Source organism: Heterodontus francisci, chromosome 18 (genome assembly GCF_036365525.1).
Source record: "Heterodontus francisci isolate sHetFra1 chromosome 18, sHetFra1.hap1, whole genome shotgun sequence".
NCBI classification, from domain to species: Eukaryota; Metazoa; Chordata; class Chondrichthyes; order Heterodontiformes; family Heterodontidae; genus Heterodontus; species Heterodontus francisci.
This window is the reverse complement of record NC_090388.1, coordinates 49,054,708-49,070,406: the sequence shown is the minus strand read 5'-3', so window position 1 is coordinate 49,070,406 and position 15,699 is coordinate 49,054,708. Positions and strand designations below refer to the sequence as shown.

General features: G+C 42.7%; 2 protein-coding genes across 2 annotated transcripts in view; one reads left to right on the top strand and one right to left on the bottom strand.

Moving 5' to 3' along the window:
- The window catches only part of LOC137379610 (synapsin-3-like), a 280,557-nt gene that overhangs the window by 148,916 nt on the left and 115,942 nt on the right, over positions 1–15,699 (top strand). The window lies entirely within an intron of this gene.
- LOC137379611 (metalloproteinase inhibitor 3) overlaps positions 1,901–15,699 on the bottom strand; it is a 36,436-nt gene continuing 22,637 nt past the window's right edge. Inside the window, exons 2-5 of the mRNA XM_068050680.1 lie at positions 10,755–10,837; positions 8,347–8,458; positions 5,033–5,154; positions 1,901–4,649 (exon numbers count right to left, since the gene is read on the bottom strand). Coding sequence (XP_067906781.1) covers positions 4,452–4,649; positions 5,033–5,154; positions 8,347–8,458; positions 10,755–10,837 — 515 coding nt within the window. The 3' untranslated portion in view covers positions 1,901–4,451. The remainder of the gene's footprint in view (positions 4,650–5,032; positions 5,155–8,346; positions 8,459–10,754; positions 10,838–15,699) is intronic.

The following is a 15,699-nucleotide window of genomic DNA, read 5'->3' as shown; positions in this document are numbered from 1 at the left end:
ACACTTTCGGGAGGATGTGAGGGTCCTTGAGAGGATGCAGAGGAGATTTACCAGAATGTTTTCAGGGATGAGTGGGCAGGGGGGGTTTAGTTACAAGGTTGGGTTGAAAAAGCTGGAGTTGTTATGTTAGAACAAAGGAGGTTAAGGGGAGATTTAATAGAAGTATAAAAGATTATAACAGGCTTAGATAAGTTAGACAAGGAAAAACTGTTCCCATTAACTAATGGTACAAGGACTAGGGGACACAAATTGAAGGTTTTGGGCAAGAGATGCAGGGGGAATATGAGGAAGACATTTTTTTATGCAGCAGGTGGTAATGATCTGGAACTTGTTATCCACAAGGGTGGTGGAAGCGGACACAGTCAATGACTTTAAAAATAAATTGGATTGCCATTTGAAGGAAATAAACTTGTGGCGCTACAGGGATCAAGAGGGGGAGTGGGACTGACTGGATAGCTCCTTGGAGAGCTGGCATGGACACGATGGGCCAAATGGCCTCCTTCTGTGCTGTAAATGACTATGACTCAGTATGATGCCCTCTAGACTAGTGTTGGGTGTGGTGAGGAGTGTTTTTTTTTAAACAGGGATAAAGGTGATTTCTGTCTCTGCATCCATAGAATGATAGCAATAAAATTTGTATGTGAAGGATAACTTTTTCCAAACAATGAAGATGACCATCTTAGGGTAAGTAAACTAATATTGTGCACAACAACTTTCAGCTGCCTGTGAGTCTGACAATATTGAGGAAAAGGGCTGATATGTATCAGAAAGTCACACCAATATCCCAGATTTTGTTGGCCTTCTTTCCTCCCCAGCAACAGTTACTGAAGTCAAGATTAAATATTATATGGAGGGAATGCTGTTATTTTCTTACTTTCCCAGATGAATCTGCAACATAGGCCTGAATTTTATGAGCCCTCCGGCGTCTGGGGTTATGGTGGGGGAGCCTGGAAAATTCTTCCAGGAGAGTCCCGCCACGACCTCAGTCACTGAGAAGGCCCCGTTGCATTTTACCGGGAGCGGCGGGGCCTTCATTTCAATATTAAAATTAAGGTAAAAGATGCAAATCAACTCACCTTGCCCCAGCGGCCATCCCACACCGATATTCCGGCTGCCGGCTGGAACTCCCACACCTTTGGAACTCCGTTTGGAGTTCCGAGGCATGACACTAGTGGGGAGGGGGAAGGGGGAGGAGTGAAATTATCAGGGTGGGAGTGGGGAAGCAATGAAAACACTTTTTATTGGCTGTGGGGATGGTGGGAAGGGGTTGAAGGGCAAATAACAAGCTGCTGGGGGGTGCGGGTGGGGAAGTTTGCATTGGCAATAAAAGTTAATGTAGGGTCAGTGGCCCTAAAACAAACATTGGGGGTGGGCGTGGGGGTGGGGGGTGGTGTTGAAGGGACTCCAGATTTTATTAAATGTTTAAATCACATTCACAATAACATCCCATTAAAAATTCAAATGCCACTGAAGGGCTTGTCGCCCTTTAAAAATGGCGCCGGACGCTGTTGCCAGGAATGGAGCGGCTGCCCGCTGTACGTCAGTGGGGAGTGGGGGGCGTCAGCTCTGCCCCCTCCATTTAAATAAGCCCCCGCGCAAAATATCGTGGGGGCTCAGCGACGGCGTTTCCGCGCCCGAAGACTGCCGAGATGAGAGCGTGCCGCTGCGATTTGCGGCGTGCTCATAAAATTCAGCCCATGGTCTTTGACCAATTGCATCTGGTAAACTGCTCACAAGATTCCATTTTCATCACCCACCCTCCAACAGCACATGTGCAACTGATCTTGGTCTCTTTTGGGGAGCAAAGGGAAAAGCAATACAATTATTCAGTTTTAATGGGCAATACATAGATTGAACAAATTTTCAACAAAAGGAGAGGAAAAGAGAGACGGAGACTGAGTTACTGTGATAGAAATAAAGTACTTTTACTGTTGAGAGTAGGACATTGTAAAAGTGACATATGAAAAGTTAATTTTTGAAAAGACAATTTACATTCATGGAATATAAAATTCATAAATAATGCAGAGAAATCTGCAAACAATGCTGTAAATTTAGCGACATTCCTTCAAGAAAGCTTTATTTCAACTTAGTTTTTTTTTCGCTCTTTTAAATCACTACTCTACCTCCCCCACCAAATCCATGTTCTTATTGGACAGATAGATGCACACACAAGCACATAAACACACACACACAAACACAAACAACCCTCTCCTGCTCTGTGCTTACTGTAGGTAGACACATTGCAAGCATATTTACATAAACCACTAACCAGGCAAACTATAAGGAAAAAGATTTTACGAAGATAAATCAAAAGAAATAATTTTTAAAAAGAGCTTTTAATTCTTTATTCCCCACCAGTATTCTGTCTGTTACTTATCCAGCTTCGAAGAGCCCATAATCCAGACATGACGCAATACTTCTCAATCAATAATATACGCTATCCATGAGGATGAAATGCCCACTCATACAGAACTGTACTGAATAAAATATAGCTTATGTTACTAGACAATTTTCTTTTAAAAGAATTATATATAGATAGTTGTTTTGTTCTTGCCAAAAAAAGTTGTGTGATTTTGTTTCCAGAATATTCATTGATCAGTGTCGACACCACATCTGTGAAAATATGGGGAGAAATTTGGAATCTCATAATCTCTGGTAAAGCGTGGGGTCTGGAAAGCCAGATGAGAATTATTTTTATTGTTTGACACAGAACAGTTATTTGACATCCTAATTAGCTCACATCAGAGGGTGCTGCTCTGCTTTCTAAATGGCGGTACAAGTAGTTCATTACAAGTGTTCTGCAGATGTGTGAACCATAGTCCCTATTGTCTCAGGCACAGAACATTCTTTGTGAGCATTTGTACTCTAATCATGTAACAGCTTCCGTATGTTTTAAAGATGTAATTTTACACATTAAAACTCTAATATCCTTATTTTGTTTACTTATGCCTCCGTGAAGTGCCTTGGGAAAGTCTTTCTACATTAAAGGTGCTACATAAATGCAAATTTTCATTGGAAGCAGACTTTATGTAGAATCACAATTGCCCTCTATTTGGGTATTTAGTGCAGCCTTCAACATGATGGCCCTGGGAGGTGGGTGGAAAGGCAATAAGTCCTTTGGGATCTCATACCATACTCCCCTGCTGTCATTTACATGCAGTGAGTGAGCAATGGTCCTGATATTGGGGATGTGGATTAAAGGCCTGCTCGGGTCTGCAATTGAAACCCAACCCCAGCCCGACAGAACCACGTCCGACCCGAGCCCGACCTGACACATGTCCTTGGGCCTGGCCCGGTCGGGTTCGGGTCAGCTAGACATGCTCTAGTGTGGATGTGGGAAATCCCCAGTTGGTTGGAGAAACAGTGGTGAATTTTTGAACATTCTCCACTGAAATTTCACCCAATATCAAGTGGAATGTCAGAAGAGAATTTCCCCATTAAGTCAAACACCATTTTTACTACATGGGATTTGGAGATCTTTGCCAGTGTTTTGGGCATCATAATTCTGCAATTACATCCGCTTTTCATGAAAGCTGAAAATCAGTTGCTTTCATTTTATGGCAGCTCAACTTTTACCACCCTTAAAAAAGGTACTTGTCCACTATTTGAGCACAGCCACTGATGGGAGACCAGATCTCCTCCTATTGGCTGCTCATCATAGTGTAAAAAAGCCAATGGCAATGTTGATGTTCCCTTATTGTGCTGACAGTGCAGAACCGTGGAAATGTGGAGGTGGGTTTCGTCTGTTAGCTGAAACCAGCTCCTTTATCCTATGTAAATGCAGCAAACCAGTCCCATGTGGTTACTCTGCAAGGGGTTTGGTGATGTTGAGACTAGTTCTCCACACCAAATGTAAAGGCAGGGGAAGCAGCACATTTATGCAGTTTTTCCAAAATTGAAAATCAGTTCAAGCCTGAGGATTAAAATGCCTTTCAGGCACTCACCAGACAGACTACAGGGTTGTGTTACACAGCACTGCAGAATAAATTGTTATATATTTTTTTTAATGCATTCTGATGCCAAATAAGCAATTTCTTTTGCAACAGACATATGAATGTAAGGAATTTCAACACCTTTTCTTTTTAAATAATAGAAATTATCCAAAATATCTTCATCTGAAATCTTTTGGGGGTAAGGCACCTACCAATGTGCCACATTTATAAAGGGCAGTAGCAGTTACATATGGCGCAAGACACTGCAATATTAAAATATATGTATAAAGCTCAGTAATATATGTTACTGCAAGGAGCAAGTCTGAGGGTAACATTGATTGGCATGAAGTCAAATGGCCCAAGCACTGGGCAATTTGAGAATTCTGAGAAAACAAGAAAATGGCCTAGAAGTCTGCATTTGATGTGCTAATGCTGGGAGCAGACAGTCATTAAGTCATGGCTGTGTCACACAAGATTGCTGTCCTTCCTGGCCAGCATTTTTACAGAGGAATGCCCCTTTCAGGGGTCTGTGGCATTAATCCTGATTTTGTCTGGGGGCGCTGCCCCTCTGTACCAACTGCAGTAACCTTCCTTCTGCCGGATGCAGACATAGTGCTTAGCCTGGTGCCCCATGTATCCATGGTCTGACAACATATCGGTCCACAGGCACTCATTCTTTGCCGTCACAAAACATGGCAGGTAATAACAGGGTTTGATCTGTAGGGATATGAATAAGAGATGGAGAAATGTTAAATAAATTTTACTCAGAACACACTGTCTCTAGGCCCTTTATTTAAAACTCTTACGTTTAACATTCCTGTGTGAAATAGGTTGGATTAGTCAGAAGAATTACTGAGCCAAAAATGTTGTGGACACTGGATTAACATCAGCAAAGATACAGTCAGTAACACATGGTGTTGCCTCAATGATCTTTGCTGATTTTCAACTAGCTCCATTTTATGAATTAATTCTTTCCAACTATCACCCTATGTTTCTTTCCTCACACAATTCGCAGAGTTACAGCCATAAACAGACTGTACTGGATGGGAGTAGTTAAGGAGCACCAAGTGTAAGTGCTGTGTTCATGAGAATGTATATACCTTGCAGTTGCAGCCGTACTGGTAGCGATGATTAAGACCCTTGCGTTGGGAAAGGGTCAGTCTTTCCCATGGCACAATGAAGTTACACACTCCTGTGTAGACTTTCCCATCATAAACTCTACCTGTACATGAACAGAAAAAGTCATTTACTAGCATGTGATCCTTGTGTACTGCACTGTATTCACTTTGATGACTGAAGCATGGAAACACAGAAGATACATTACCTCTGCAAATGGTGGATGCATGTCCAAATCTGCAACTGACTGGGGTGGGTGGGAGGAGATAGCCAGGAGGTGGAGATAGCTACCACAAAAGAAAAATCTAAAACTAGATCAATGTAGGTGCGGGAGGATGGGATTTCCACCTGCCTGATGTGCACTGCTGGCTCCAGAGAATGTCCCAGGGTCAAACTAATGGTGATATTTTTTGGTGGATTCTGCTGTGATGAGCTATGGTTTTGGATGTTGGGGGGAGGATGGTACAGGGGGATTTCCTGCTACTGCAGGATTCTGGAAACTGGCAATAACCTCAAATGGAATTGACAAACTTCTGCAACTTCCTGTGAGAAGGCCAGTACATGACTGCAAATCGATCAGCTCAATCAATTGTACTCTCTGGCGTGGACCTTTTTCATTTTCTAAAGGCCTCAGCCAGTCCTGGAGCTACATGTCTATTGGATACAGGTTTTTCTGGCATCCAACATTGCTGTGATGATAATGATGGAAAATGTAATCTGTGACACCAGAGGATTGTTACTGACCTGGCAGGACAGATCCCCCACCCGCCAGTGCAAATCCACCACAAGAACAAAACAAAGAGAAAGGTCGATGAGGCCAACAATTCCAACCCTTATTGATCATTTACTCTCACCTACTCCCCTTCTCGCCTTGTTCCCCCAATCCCTTCTATGCCCAGAAACACACTTCACATCACCATCTCATGAACCCATTTATACTGTCTGCCTTAGCGGCATTTCCTGGTAACTTGTTCATAGTCTGAGTGAAAACATTCTGCTTGATTTCATGTCTTGCTTAACTCTTTAATGTTTAACTTATATTGCATGACATTTGAACTCTGTAGTGAATAATCTACCTGGATCAACATTGTTAATTCCTTGATAATGTTGTAAACTTTAAGGTCACATCAAAGTCTATTTTCCAAAGAGAACAAGGCTAACTTCCACAGATTTTCAACATAACTTAAATTCCTAACACTTGGAATCATTTTTAGTGATCAGCTCTGTATTTCTTTCCAAGGGCAAAGGATGTGGTGGAGCCACACTCCTCACCCCAAATACTATTCATTAATCATACAGCACAGGAGGCCAACTGACCCATGAATGTGCCAGCCCTTTGGAAGAGCTATCCAATTAGTTTTACTCCTCTGTTCTTGGGCCATTTGACAGAGAAGTCCAGTGCCTTGTTGTGGAATTTTAGGGGTCTTGTTACTTCAGTTATTCCAGAGGGACTGCTGTCGTGCAACAGGACACACTTTGGATGCCAGGTTCATGATGGTTGAAATGTGAACCTGCAGGCCTACAACATGGTCAATGGGTGTGAGTCTTTTGAAGGGTTGAAGTCATCGTTCCATTTATTTGTATATTCTGTCTTATGTAATCTCAAGAACTTTGAAACCTACATTAGGCTGAGCATTATACTATGCCTAAAGGTACGAGTGTATCTCGACATACAATGGATAGTTCTAAAATAGATATTCTAAATTCTAAATAGATATTAAAAACGCATTCTAAATAGATATTAAAAACGCTGGAAGGTGACCACAAACAACATAAGAATGAGGCTTGGTGCAGTAGATCCCTTGTCATTGGTGTACTTAGTAAATCTATATTTATAAAGCTCGGTAAAATCTTCACAGCTTTGAATCCTTGAATATAATATGAGGCTCCTGAAAACCAAACTGAACTCTAACTGGACTCCTAGATTTCCCAGTAAAGGAACTCTCGGGTAGATGCCCTCCCACCACCCCCATTTACTTTTTGATACAAGCTGCTGCATCCTCAGATACAAAGCCTCACAAAAGATGATTAAACCTATAACAAAATTTTTCTAGTTTGAGGGAATATATTTCGAGCATTGCTCTGGAAATCAAAATATACTCTGTCCTACATACAAACATACGAATTAGGAGTAGGAGTAGGCCACTTAGCCCTTCGAACCTGCTCCAGCATTCAATAAGCTCAAGACTGAACTCATTACTCCACAGTTCCACCTACCCCCCGATAACCTTCCACCACCTTGCTTATCAAGAATCTATCTTCTACCTCTGCCTTAAAAATATTCAAAGACTCTGCTTCCACCGCCTTTTGAGGAAGAGAATTCCAATGACTCACGACCCTCAGAGAAAAAATTCCTTCTCATCTGTGTCTTAAACGGGGGACCCCCTATTTTTAAAGTGACCCCCTAGCTCTAGATTCTCCCACAAGAGGAAACATCCTTTCCACATCCACCCTGTCAAGACCCCTCAGGATCTTATATGTTTCAATCAAGTCACCTCTTACTCTTCCAAATTCCAGCGGATACAAGCCTAATCTGTCCAATCTTCCCACATAAGACAGCCCACTCATGCCAGGTATTAGTCTAGTAAACTTTCTCTGTACTGCCTCCAACGCATTTACATCCTTCCTTAAATAAGGAGATCAGTACAGTACACAATACTGCAGATGTGGTCTCACCAATGCCCTGTATAGCTGAAGCATAACCTCCCTACTTTTGTATTCAATTCCCCACACGATAACCCATAACATTCTATTAGCTTTCCTAATTACGTGCTGTACCTGCATACTAACCTTTTGCGATTCATGCACTAGGACACCCAGATCCCTCTGCATCTCCGAGCTCTGCAATCTCTCACCATTTAGATAATATGCTTCTTTTTTATTCTTCCTGCCAAAGTGAACAATTTCCCACTTTCCCACATTATACTCCATTTGCCAGGTCTTTGCCCACTCACTTAACCTATCTATATCCCTTTGTAGCCTCCTTATGTCCTCTTCACAAGTTACTTTCCTACCTATCTTTGTGTCATCAGCAAATTCAGCAACCATACCTTTGGTCCCTTCATCTAAGTCATTTATATAAATTGTAAAAAGTTGAGGCCCCAGCACAGATCCCTGTGGCACACCACTCTTTACATCTTGCCAACCAGAAAATGACCCACTATTTCCTGTTAGCTAGTCAATCCTCTATCCATGCCAATATGTTACCCCCTACACCATGAGTTTTTATTTTCTGCAGTAACCTTTGATGTGTCCTGTGTGGTTACTGTCCAAATTTTGCCCAAACATCACCAATTACCTGTGATCAGGTACTGGAATTTGTTCACCTGCAGCCGGACACCGCACAGACTCTCAGCAGCTTCTGTATAGATATACTGAACTTGTTGCATTTTGTTGAAGCCACGATACATCTACAGAAGAGAGAAATCATTGTAAACAGCAATACAGACAGTCAATTACCTTTACAGAAAGTACACAGATATAGCATTAACACACATGAAGAGACAGGGCTTGGATTTGTATTAATGATTACATCTGTACAGTGAGTTTACCAGTCTCAGCAGTGACACTAAACAGAGGACATATACTTAGAGAAGGAAGGAGAGTTAGTGCAGCTGCTGATTTGCTGTATAGAGAGTTATTGAGTTAACACAGGCAAAAGCCTGGAAACAGTTAATTCTTTGCCAGGGGATTCATTGACTAAAGAACTCTAAAATTCAAGAAAGCAACTGGAAGATGAGTGATGAGATGGCATTATGTCTGGATCAGGAGCACAGGTTCAGGTCTAATTCTGCACAGTAAGTTTCCATTATTGGCGGTGGCGGGAGAATGGTTAGTTCAACAAAGTAAAGGTATTTTCCTATATGCAGTGACACTTTTGCAGGCAGTTAAGATGATGTCAATATGACATTTTGGGAACTTTATTACCCATTTCTTTTTGTTAGATAGGTGGGCCAGAATCCAGGAAGCTAAAATTGTTTTATACTTTGTTTTTAATTCACAAGACTATGGGTTCAAATCCCAGATCTGCCAGTGAGTTCAATTTAATACAAAAGACTATCTGAAATAGTAAAGAAAAATATTGAAATTAAGGGTTCTATTTATTTAAAAGGTCTATATTAAAACTTTAATTGGAGGGGAAGAATAAGCCTGGAGGGCATAAAACTACAACAAGAAGCAGTTTGTTTTCAACAGCTCTTAAATGTTTTCATTGGCTTGGCAATAAGCCACTTCACCAGGCTTATAAAATTGAGAAATTATCTATGATATGGTGAGGTCTGTTGCTGAAAGTGTGCTACTATATTTAAAACTTGCTACTTTATTTAAACTTTATTTGAGAGAAATAAAATCATATGTATACCACTGGTTTATGATGTGGCAGACATCACACTAATACAGCACAAACTTAATGAGAGTCAGCACAAAACAAACTAAGATGCGAAGAGCAGTTTGCTGGAGGATCTAAGCCTGGGCCAAATGTGTCGATGCCTCAATGATACTTTTTAAAATGCATCCTATTTCAACATTAAAAAGCATGGCTTCAGAACCTGGTGTTACTCGATCCTATGAGATTACCTGCTCAGAAATGGTGTCAGGTTCTGTCAGATAAATTGACAATCTTTTGGGACATTTACATTTCCAAAAGGCACCAAATTCAATCCTTTAAGTTAAGGAAATATTTTTTATTTGAAGCTTTTTTTCAAAATCTTTTTTGTATGAAAGAATGATCCATTTCATTCCCACCCTTGAGCACACACATTAAGGGCGAGTGCACACCTGTCCATAGAAAATGTTATCAACAGATGGGAGCGGAGCAGGATACACCATCCATTTATTCTTACCACAATGTTGCTGTCAGTCTGACTGTCCCCATGTGTATCTCCCATCTGTCAAGGGATAGGGTCTTACAAACAGATGCTCTAGATCTATTTGTAAAGGTCTGTCACCTCCTATACTTTACAGAACACACTGGGTTTAAGAAAACACTTCATTGCCTTTTGGTACTCTGTAGTTGGTGCAATGTAAGCTCTTATACCTGTACTGTATATACCAAATACAAAAGGAATAATTCATTCCCATTTGGTACTATACAGCTCGTGCTTCCTGGTGTCCATCTTATTTAGATTGTGCTTCTACCTGACAATGTGGATGATTGTCTATGTATGTCCTATCCGCAAAACACCAGATAAACCCAACCTGCCAATTACTATCCTGTCAGCTGCCTACCAATCAGTAAAGTATTGGAAATACTTGCGTTACTATGGCGAGGATGATGAAAACCAGCATTGCCACCCTTTCAAAAAATAATTTAAGAAAAGTGATTATGCTCTCTTCAAGGTGACTGGTATATTTGTGGTGGGAATCAAACATTTTGTAGTCTTTACACCAAGTATCAACATCAAGTACTCTCAGGGCAGGTATAGATTGTCTTGTGCTGGGAATTTTCAGCCTTTAAGAACTGGATTAAGACTTCTCCAGATTTGGGTCCCTTACAGCCAACAGAAAAAAGAAACTTTTATCCCATCAATCGATACCAGATTCAAGTTCAGTTCCCAGAGGTCAAAAAGCATTGTATCACTGAATCACTATACCCAGATTCTTTACGATATTTAAACAGATTAAACAAATTATTTTTTGAAAGGGTGGCAATGCTGGTTTTCATCATTCTTGCCATAGTAACACAAGTCAATTCATTGTGTAACTCACCTTCATCTGTTTGATGGTGTAGCGCATTGTACCAAAAGGACCATCCTTCAGTAGCTTCTTCCCAACCACTTTTGCCCGGATAACTGGAAGATGAAGAATGAGTATATGGTCATTCAGTTTTAAGGTACGATTTTAGCAATTAACAAATGTTGATTGCATCTGGCTGCTTTAAACTGCTTATAAGTAGGAAACATATATACTCTATTAACAAGAAACCCAATATTTTTCATTAAAGCTGCAGTCATAGCTCCCTAATGGTTCCTTTGATAACTTCACTGTCCAGTTTGGAACGAACTGGGAAAGTCTCAGACAAGGTGATAATATGGGCACTAAAATAGGCCACAGCACACATGGTCTAAGGTGGGGAAAATCAAATAAGGTTTCCTTATGAACTTAGCAGATGAACTTAGAGCTTGGATTAGTACTTGGAAATATGATGTTGTTGCTATTACAGAGACTTGGTTGGGGGAAGGGCAGGATTGGTAGCTAAATGTTCCAGGCTTTAGAAGCTTCAGGCGGGATAGAGGGGGATGTGAGGGGGATGTAAAAGGGGTGGGGGAGTTGCATTACTGGTTAAGGAGAATATCACAGCTGTACTGCGGGAGGACACCTCAGAGGTCATGCAGCGAGGCAATATGGGTGGAGCTCAGGAATTGGAAGGGTGCAGTCACGATGTTGGGGGTTTACTACAGGCCTCCCAACAGCCAGCGGGAGGTAGAGGAGCAGATATGTAGACAGATTTTGGAAAGATGTAAAGGTAACAGGGTTGTAGTGGTGGGTGATTTTAACTTCCCCTATATTGACTGGGACTCACTTAGTGCAAGGGGCTTGGATGGGGCAGAATTTGTGAGGAGCATCCAGGAGGGCTTCTTGAAACAGTATGTAGATAGTCCAACTAGGGATGGGGCCATTCTGGACCTGGTATTGGGGAATGAGCCCAGCCAGGTGGTCGAAGTTTCAGTGGGGGAGCATTTTGGGAGCAGTGACCATAATTCCATAAGTTTTAAGCGACTTGTGGATAAGGATGAGTAGTCCTCGGGTGAAGGTGCTAAATTGGGGGAAGTCTAATTATAACAATATTAGGCAGGAACTGAAGAATTTAGATTGGGGGCGGCTGTTTGAGGGTAAATCAACATCTGACATGGGGGAGTCTTTCAAACGTCAGCTGATTAGAATCCAGGACCAGCATGTTCCTGTGAGGAAGAAAGACAAGTTTGGCAAGTTTTGGGAAGCTTCGATAACACGGGATATTGTGAGCCTGGTCAAAAAGAAAAAGGAAGCATTTGTAAGGGCTGGAAGGCTAGGAACAGATGAAGCACTTGAGGAATACAAAGACAGTAGGAAGGAACTTAAGCAAGGAGTTAGGAGGGCTAAAAGGAGTCATGAAAAGTCATTGGCAAACAGGATTAAGGAAAATCCCAAGGCTTTTTATACATATATAAAGAGCAAGAGGGTAACCAGGGAAAGGGTTGGCCCACTCAAGGACAGAGATGGGAATCTATGCGTGGAGCCAGAGGAAATGGGTGAGGTGTTAAATGAGTACTTTGCATCAGTATTCACCAAGGAGAAGGACTTGGTGGATGATGAGCCTAGGGAAGGGAGTGCAGATAGTCTCAGTCATCTCATTATCAAAAAGAAGGAGGTGTTGGGTGTCTTGCAAAGCATTAAGGTAGATAAGTCTCCAGGGCCTGATGGGATCTACCCTAGAATACTGAGGGAGGCAAGGGAAGAAATTGCTGGGGCCTTGACAGAAATCTTTGCATCCTCATTGGCTACAGGTGAGGTCCCAGAGGACTGGAGAATAGCCAATGTTGTTCCTTTGTTTAAGAAGGGTGGGAAGGATAATCCAGGAAATTATATGCCGGTGAGCCTTATGTCAGTGATAGGGAAACTATTAGAGAGGATTCTTCGGGACAGGATTTACTCCCATTTGGAAACAAACAAACTTATTAGTGAGAGACAGCATGGTTTTGTGAAGGGGAGGTCGTGTCTTACTAATTTGATTGAGTTTTTTGAGTAAGTGACGAAGATGATTGATGAGGGAAGGGCGGTGGATGTTGTCTATATGGACTTTAGTAAAACCTTTGACAAGGTCCCGCATGGCAGACTGGTACAAAAGGTGAAGTCACACGGGATCAGAGGTGAGCTGGCAAGATGGATACAGAACTGGCTCAGTCACAGAAGACAGAGGGTAACAGTGGATGGGTGTTTTTCTGAATGGAGGGATGTGACTAGTGGTGTTCCGCAGGGATCAGTGCTGGGGCCTTTGCCCTTTGTAGTATATATAAATGATTTGGAGGAAAATGTAGCTGGTCTGATTAGTAAGTTTGCGGATGACACAAAGGTTGGTGGAGCTGCGGATAGTGATGAGGATTGTCAGAGGATACAGCAGGATATAGATCGGTTGGAGACTTGGGCGGAGAAATGGCAGATGGAGTTTAATCCAGACAAATGTGAGGTAATGCATTTTGGAAGGTCTAATGCAGGTGGGAGGTATACAGTAAATGGCAGAACCCTTAGGAGTATTGACAGGCAGAGAGATCTGGGCGTACAGGTCCACAGGTCACTGAAAGTGGCAATGCAGGTGGATAAGGTAGTCAAGAAGGCATACGGCATGCTTGTCTTCATTGGTCGGGGCATAGAGTATAAAAATTGGCAAGTCATGTTGCAGCTGTACAGAACTTTAGTTCAGCCACACTTAGAATATTGCATGCAATTCTGGTCACCACACTACCAGAAGGACGTGGAGGCTTTGGAGAGGGTACAGAAGAGGTTTACCAGGATGTTGCCTGGTCTGGAGGGCATTAGTTATGAGGAGAGGTTGGATAAACTCGGATTGTTTTCACTGGAACGACGGAGGTGGAGGGGCGACATGATAGAGGTTTACAAATTTATGAGCGGCATGGACAGAGTGAATAGTCAGAAGCTTTTTCCCAGGGTGGAAGAGTCAGTTACTAGGGGACATAGGTTTAAGGTGCGAGGGGCAAAGTTTAGAGGGGATGTACGAGGCAAGTTTTTGTACACAGAGGGTGGTGAGTGCCTGGAACTTGCTGCCAGGGGAGGTGGTGGAAGCAGATACGATAGCGACATTTAATAGACATCTTGACAAATATATGAATAGGAAGGGAATAGAGGGATATGGGCCCCGGAAGTGCAGAAGGTGTTAGTTTAGGCAGGCATCAAGATCAGCTCAGGCTTGGAGGGCCGAATGGCCTGTTCCTGTGCTGTACTTTTCTTTGTTCTTTGTTCTTTGTTCCACTACTGATCACATTTTAATGTGTGAACATTGTGTGAGAACAGGACCAGGGTCAGTTGTAAAGCCCCCAGTGGTCAAAGAATGTAAATATAATAGGCTCACACAGGGAGAATGGCCATGTGGGTGAGGTATTGCAGGATGGCCTGAACCTGTGGAAATAACTTCCAACAAAAGTTAATGCCTTCGGGAGAGGATGAGAGAAAATTGGGGGAGGCAACTCCCTGACGTGAGGACATAAATTTTACCAGGCTCAAAGGGCTAAATGGACTGCTCCTGTCCCTACTTATGCTCTTATGTTATAATGTTCTAATTATATCATGTTCTAAAAAAAGAATTGTTTCTTTATATAATTTATTGTTTACTCCTTTAAACAGTTAATAATGTGAGGAAATGAAGGGTGAGTGATGGCATCTCCAAAACTGCTCTTTACTGACAAAGCATTTGCAAAGTCTCCCATCTATTGCCACAGTGACAGCTACAAAGCTCCTTCTTGATGTCGGGAAAGCATCTGTAAAGTGAGGACACATATTCGCTCATAGAAAAGTTCCCACTGTGCCCATCTTGCACTTGTAGTTTGAATCAATTTATTAAATCTGTTTATCTCTTTCCTTTGGGCTTTTTAATTTATTCTCCATTGTTCATTCTTCCTCTCCCTGCTTCCCCATAATTTTATGTTCTGGAAGCTGAAGACTCCTCAAACCAGGTAGATAAGCAGTGAGGTTATTTAGCAGCAGCCTTTTGCCTTGGTGTGACTTCCACTGGAGCTTCCCAGTGTTTAGTCTGCATTCGTCTGTCCCACCCCCAATCAGCAGACTTTTGTTCCATGCCAGCCAACCGACAATCAAGCATAATGACAGCATGACGGAGCTAGGGGCAGCACACCAGATGGGGCAAGAATGTGAAAAAACACCAGAAGCAATTCACATTGTTTCTCATCTTGTAGGGATTTGGCTTAGTTCTGAAGAGCAATTACAGGGCAATCTGATTTTTGTTGAAAAGAATTATAAAGGTGGCTAAAAGAAACAAAGTCTAATTGTCAGATCCACTGTGCAAAGACCCTACATGGAGATGGTCAGCACTGAAACCTGCTTTTGCACTGCTGCCCATCAGTAATGCTCTGGTGACCAGCAATGTATATTTATGGCCATTTATATTATGGCCCATTGCTATAACAGGGTGTAGAGACCAATCTCAGGATAGGGTTCATCTGCTCCTCAAGACACAGGCTGGAATTTTACACCATCCCAACAAGCCGGATGGTGGCGTAAAATGGAACGGGAGTTTCCGGGAGGCTTTCCCGACCTGCTGCTGCCTCCGCCCCCCTTTACTTAGGGTGGGAGAGGGTGCGAAAAACGGCCCGCCCACCCCAGGCCAATCGAGGCCCTTAAGTGGCCACTTAAGGGCCTTCGCCCACCTCCACGCGGATTTTATGCATGGCAAGCGGGCATCCTGGAGCCGGGAAAAATCGCCAGTGAAAACCAGGCGGCTGCGATCAGAGTGCCCGATGGAGGGCCGCCCCTGCTACCCCACCCACCCCCAGCACCCAAAACGCCCCCGTTTACCCCAACCGACTACCCTTGCCTCGCCGGGGCCCCACCAATTATCCCCCACGAGGCAACCAAAACCTACCTGTCTTCCCAGCTCCCAGGTATCTTCTCTTCATGCTGGGCTGCAGTCCCAGCAGTGGCC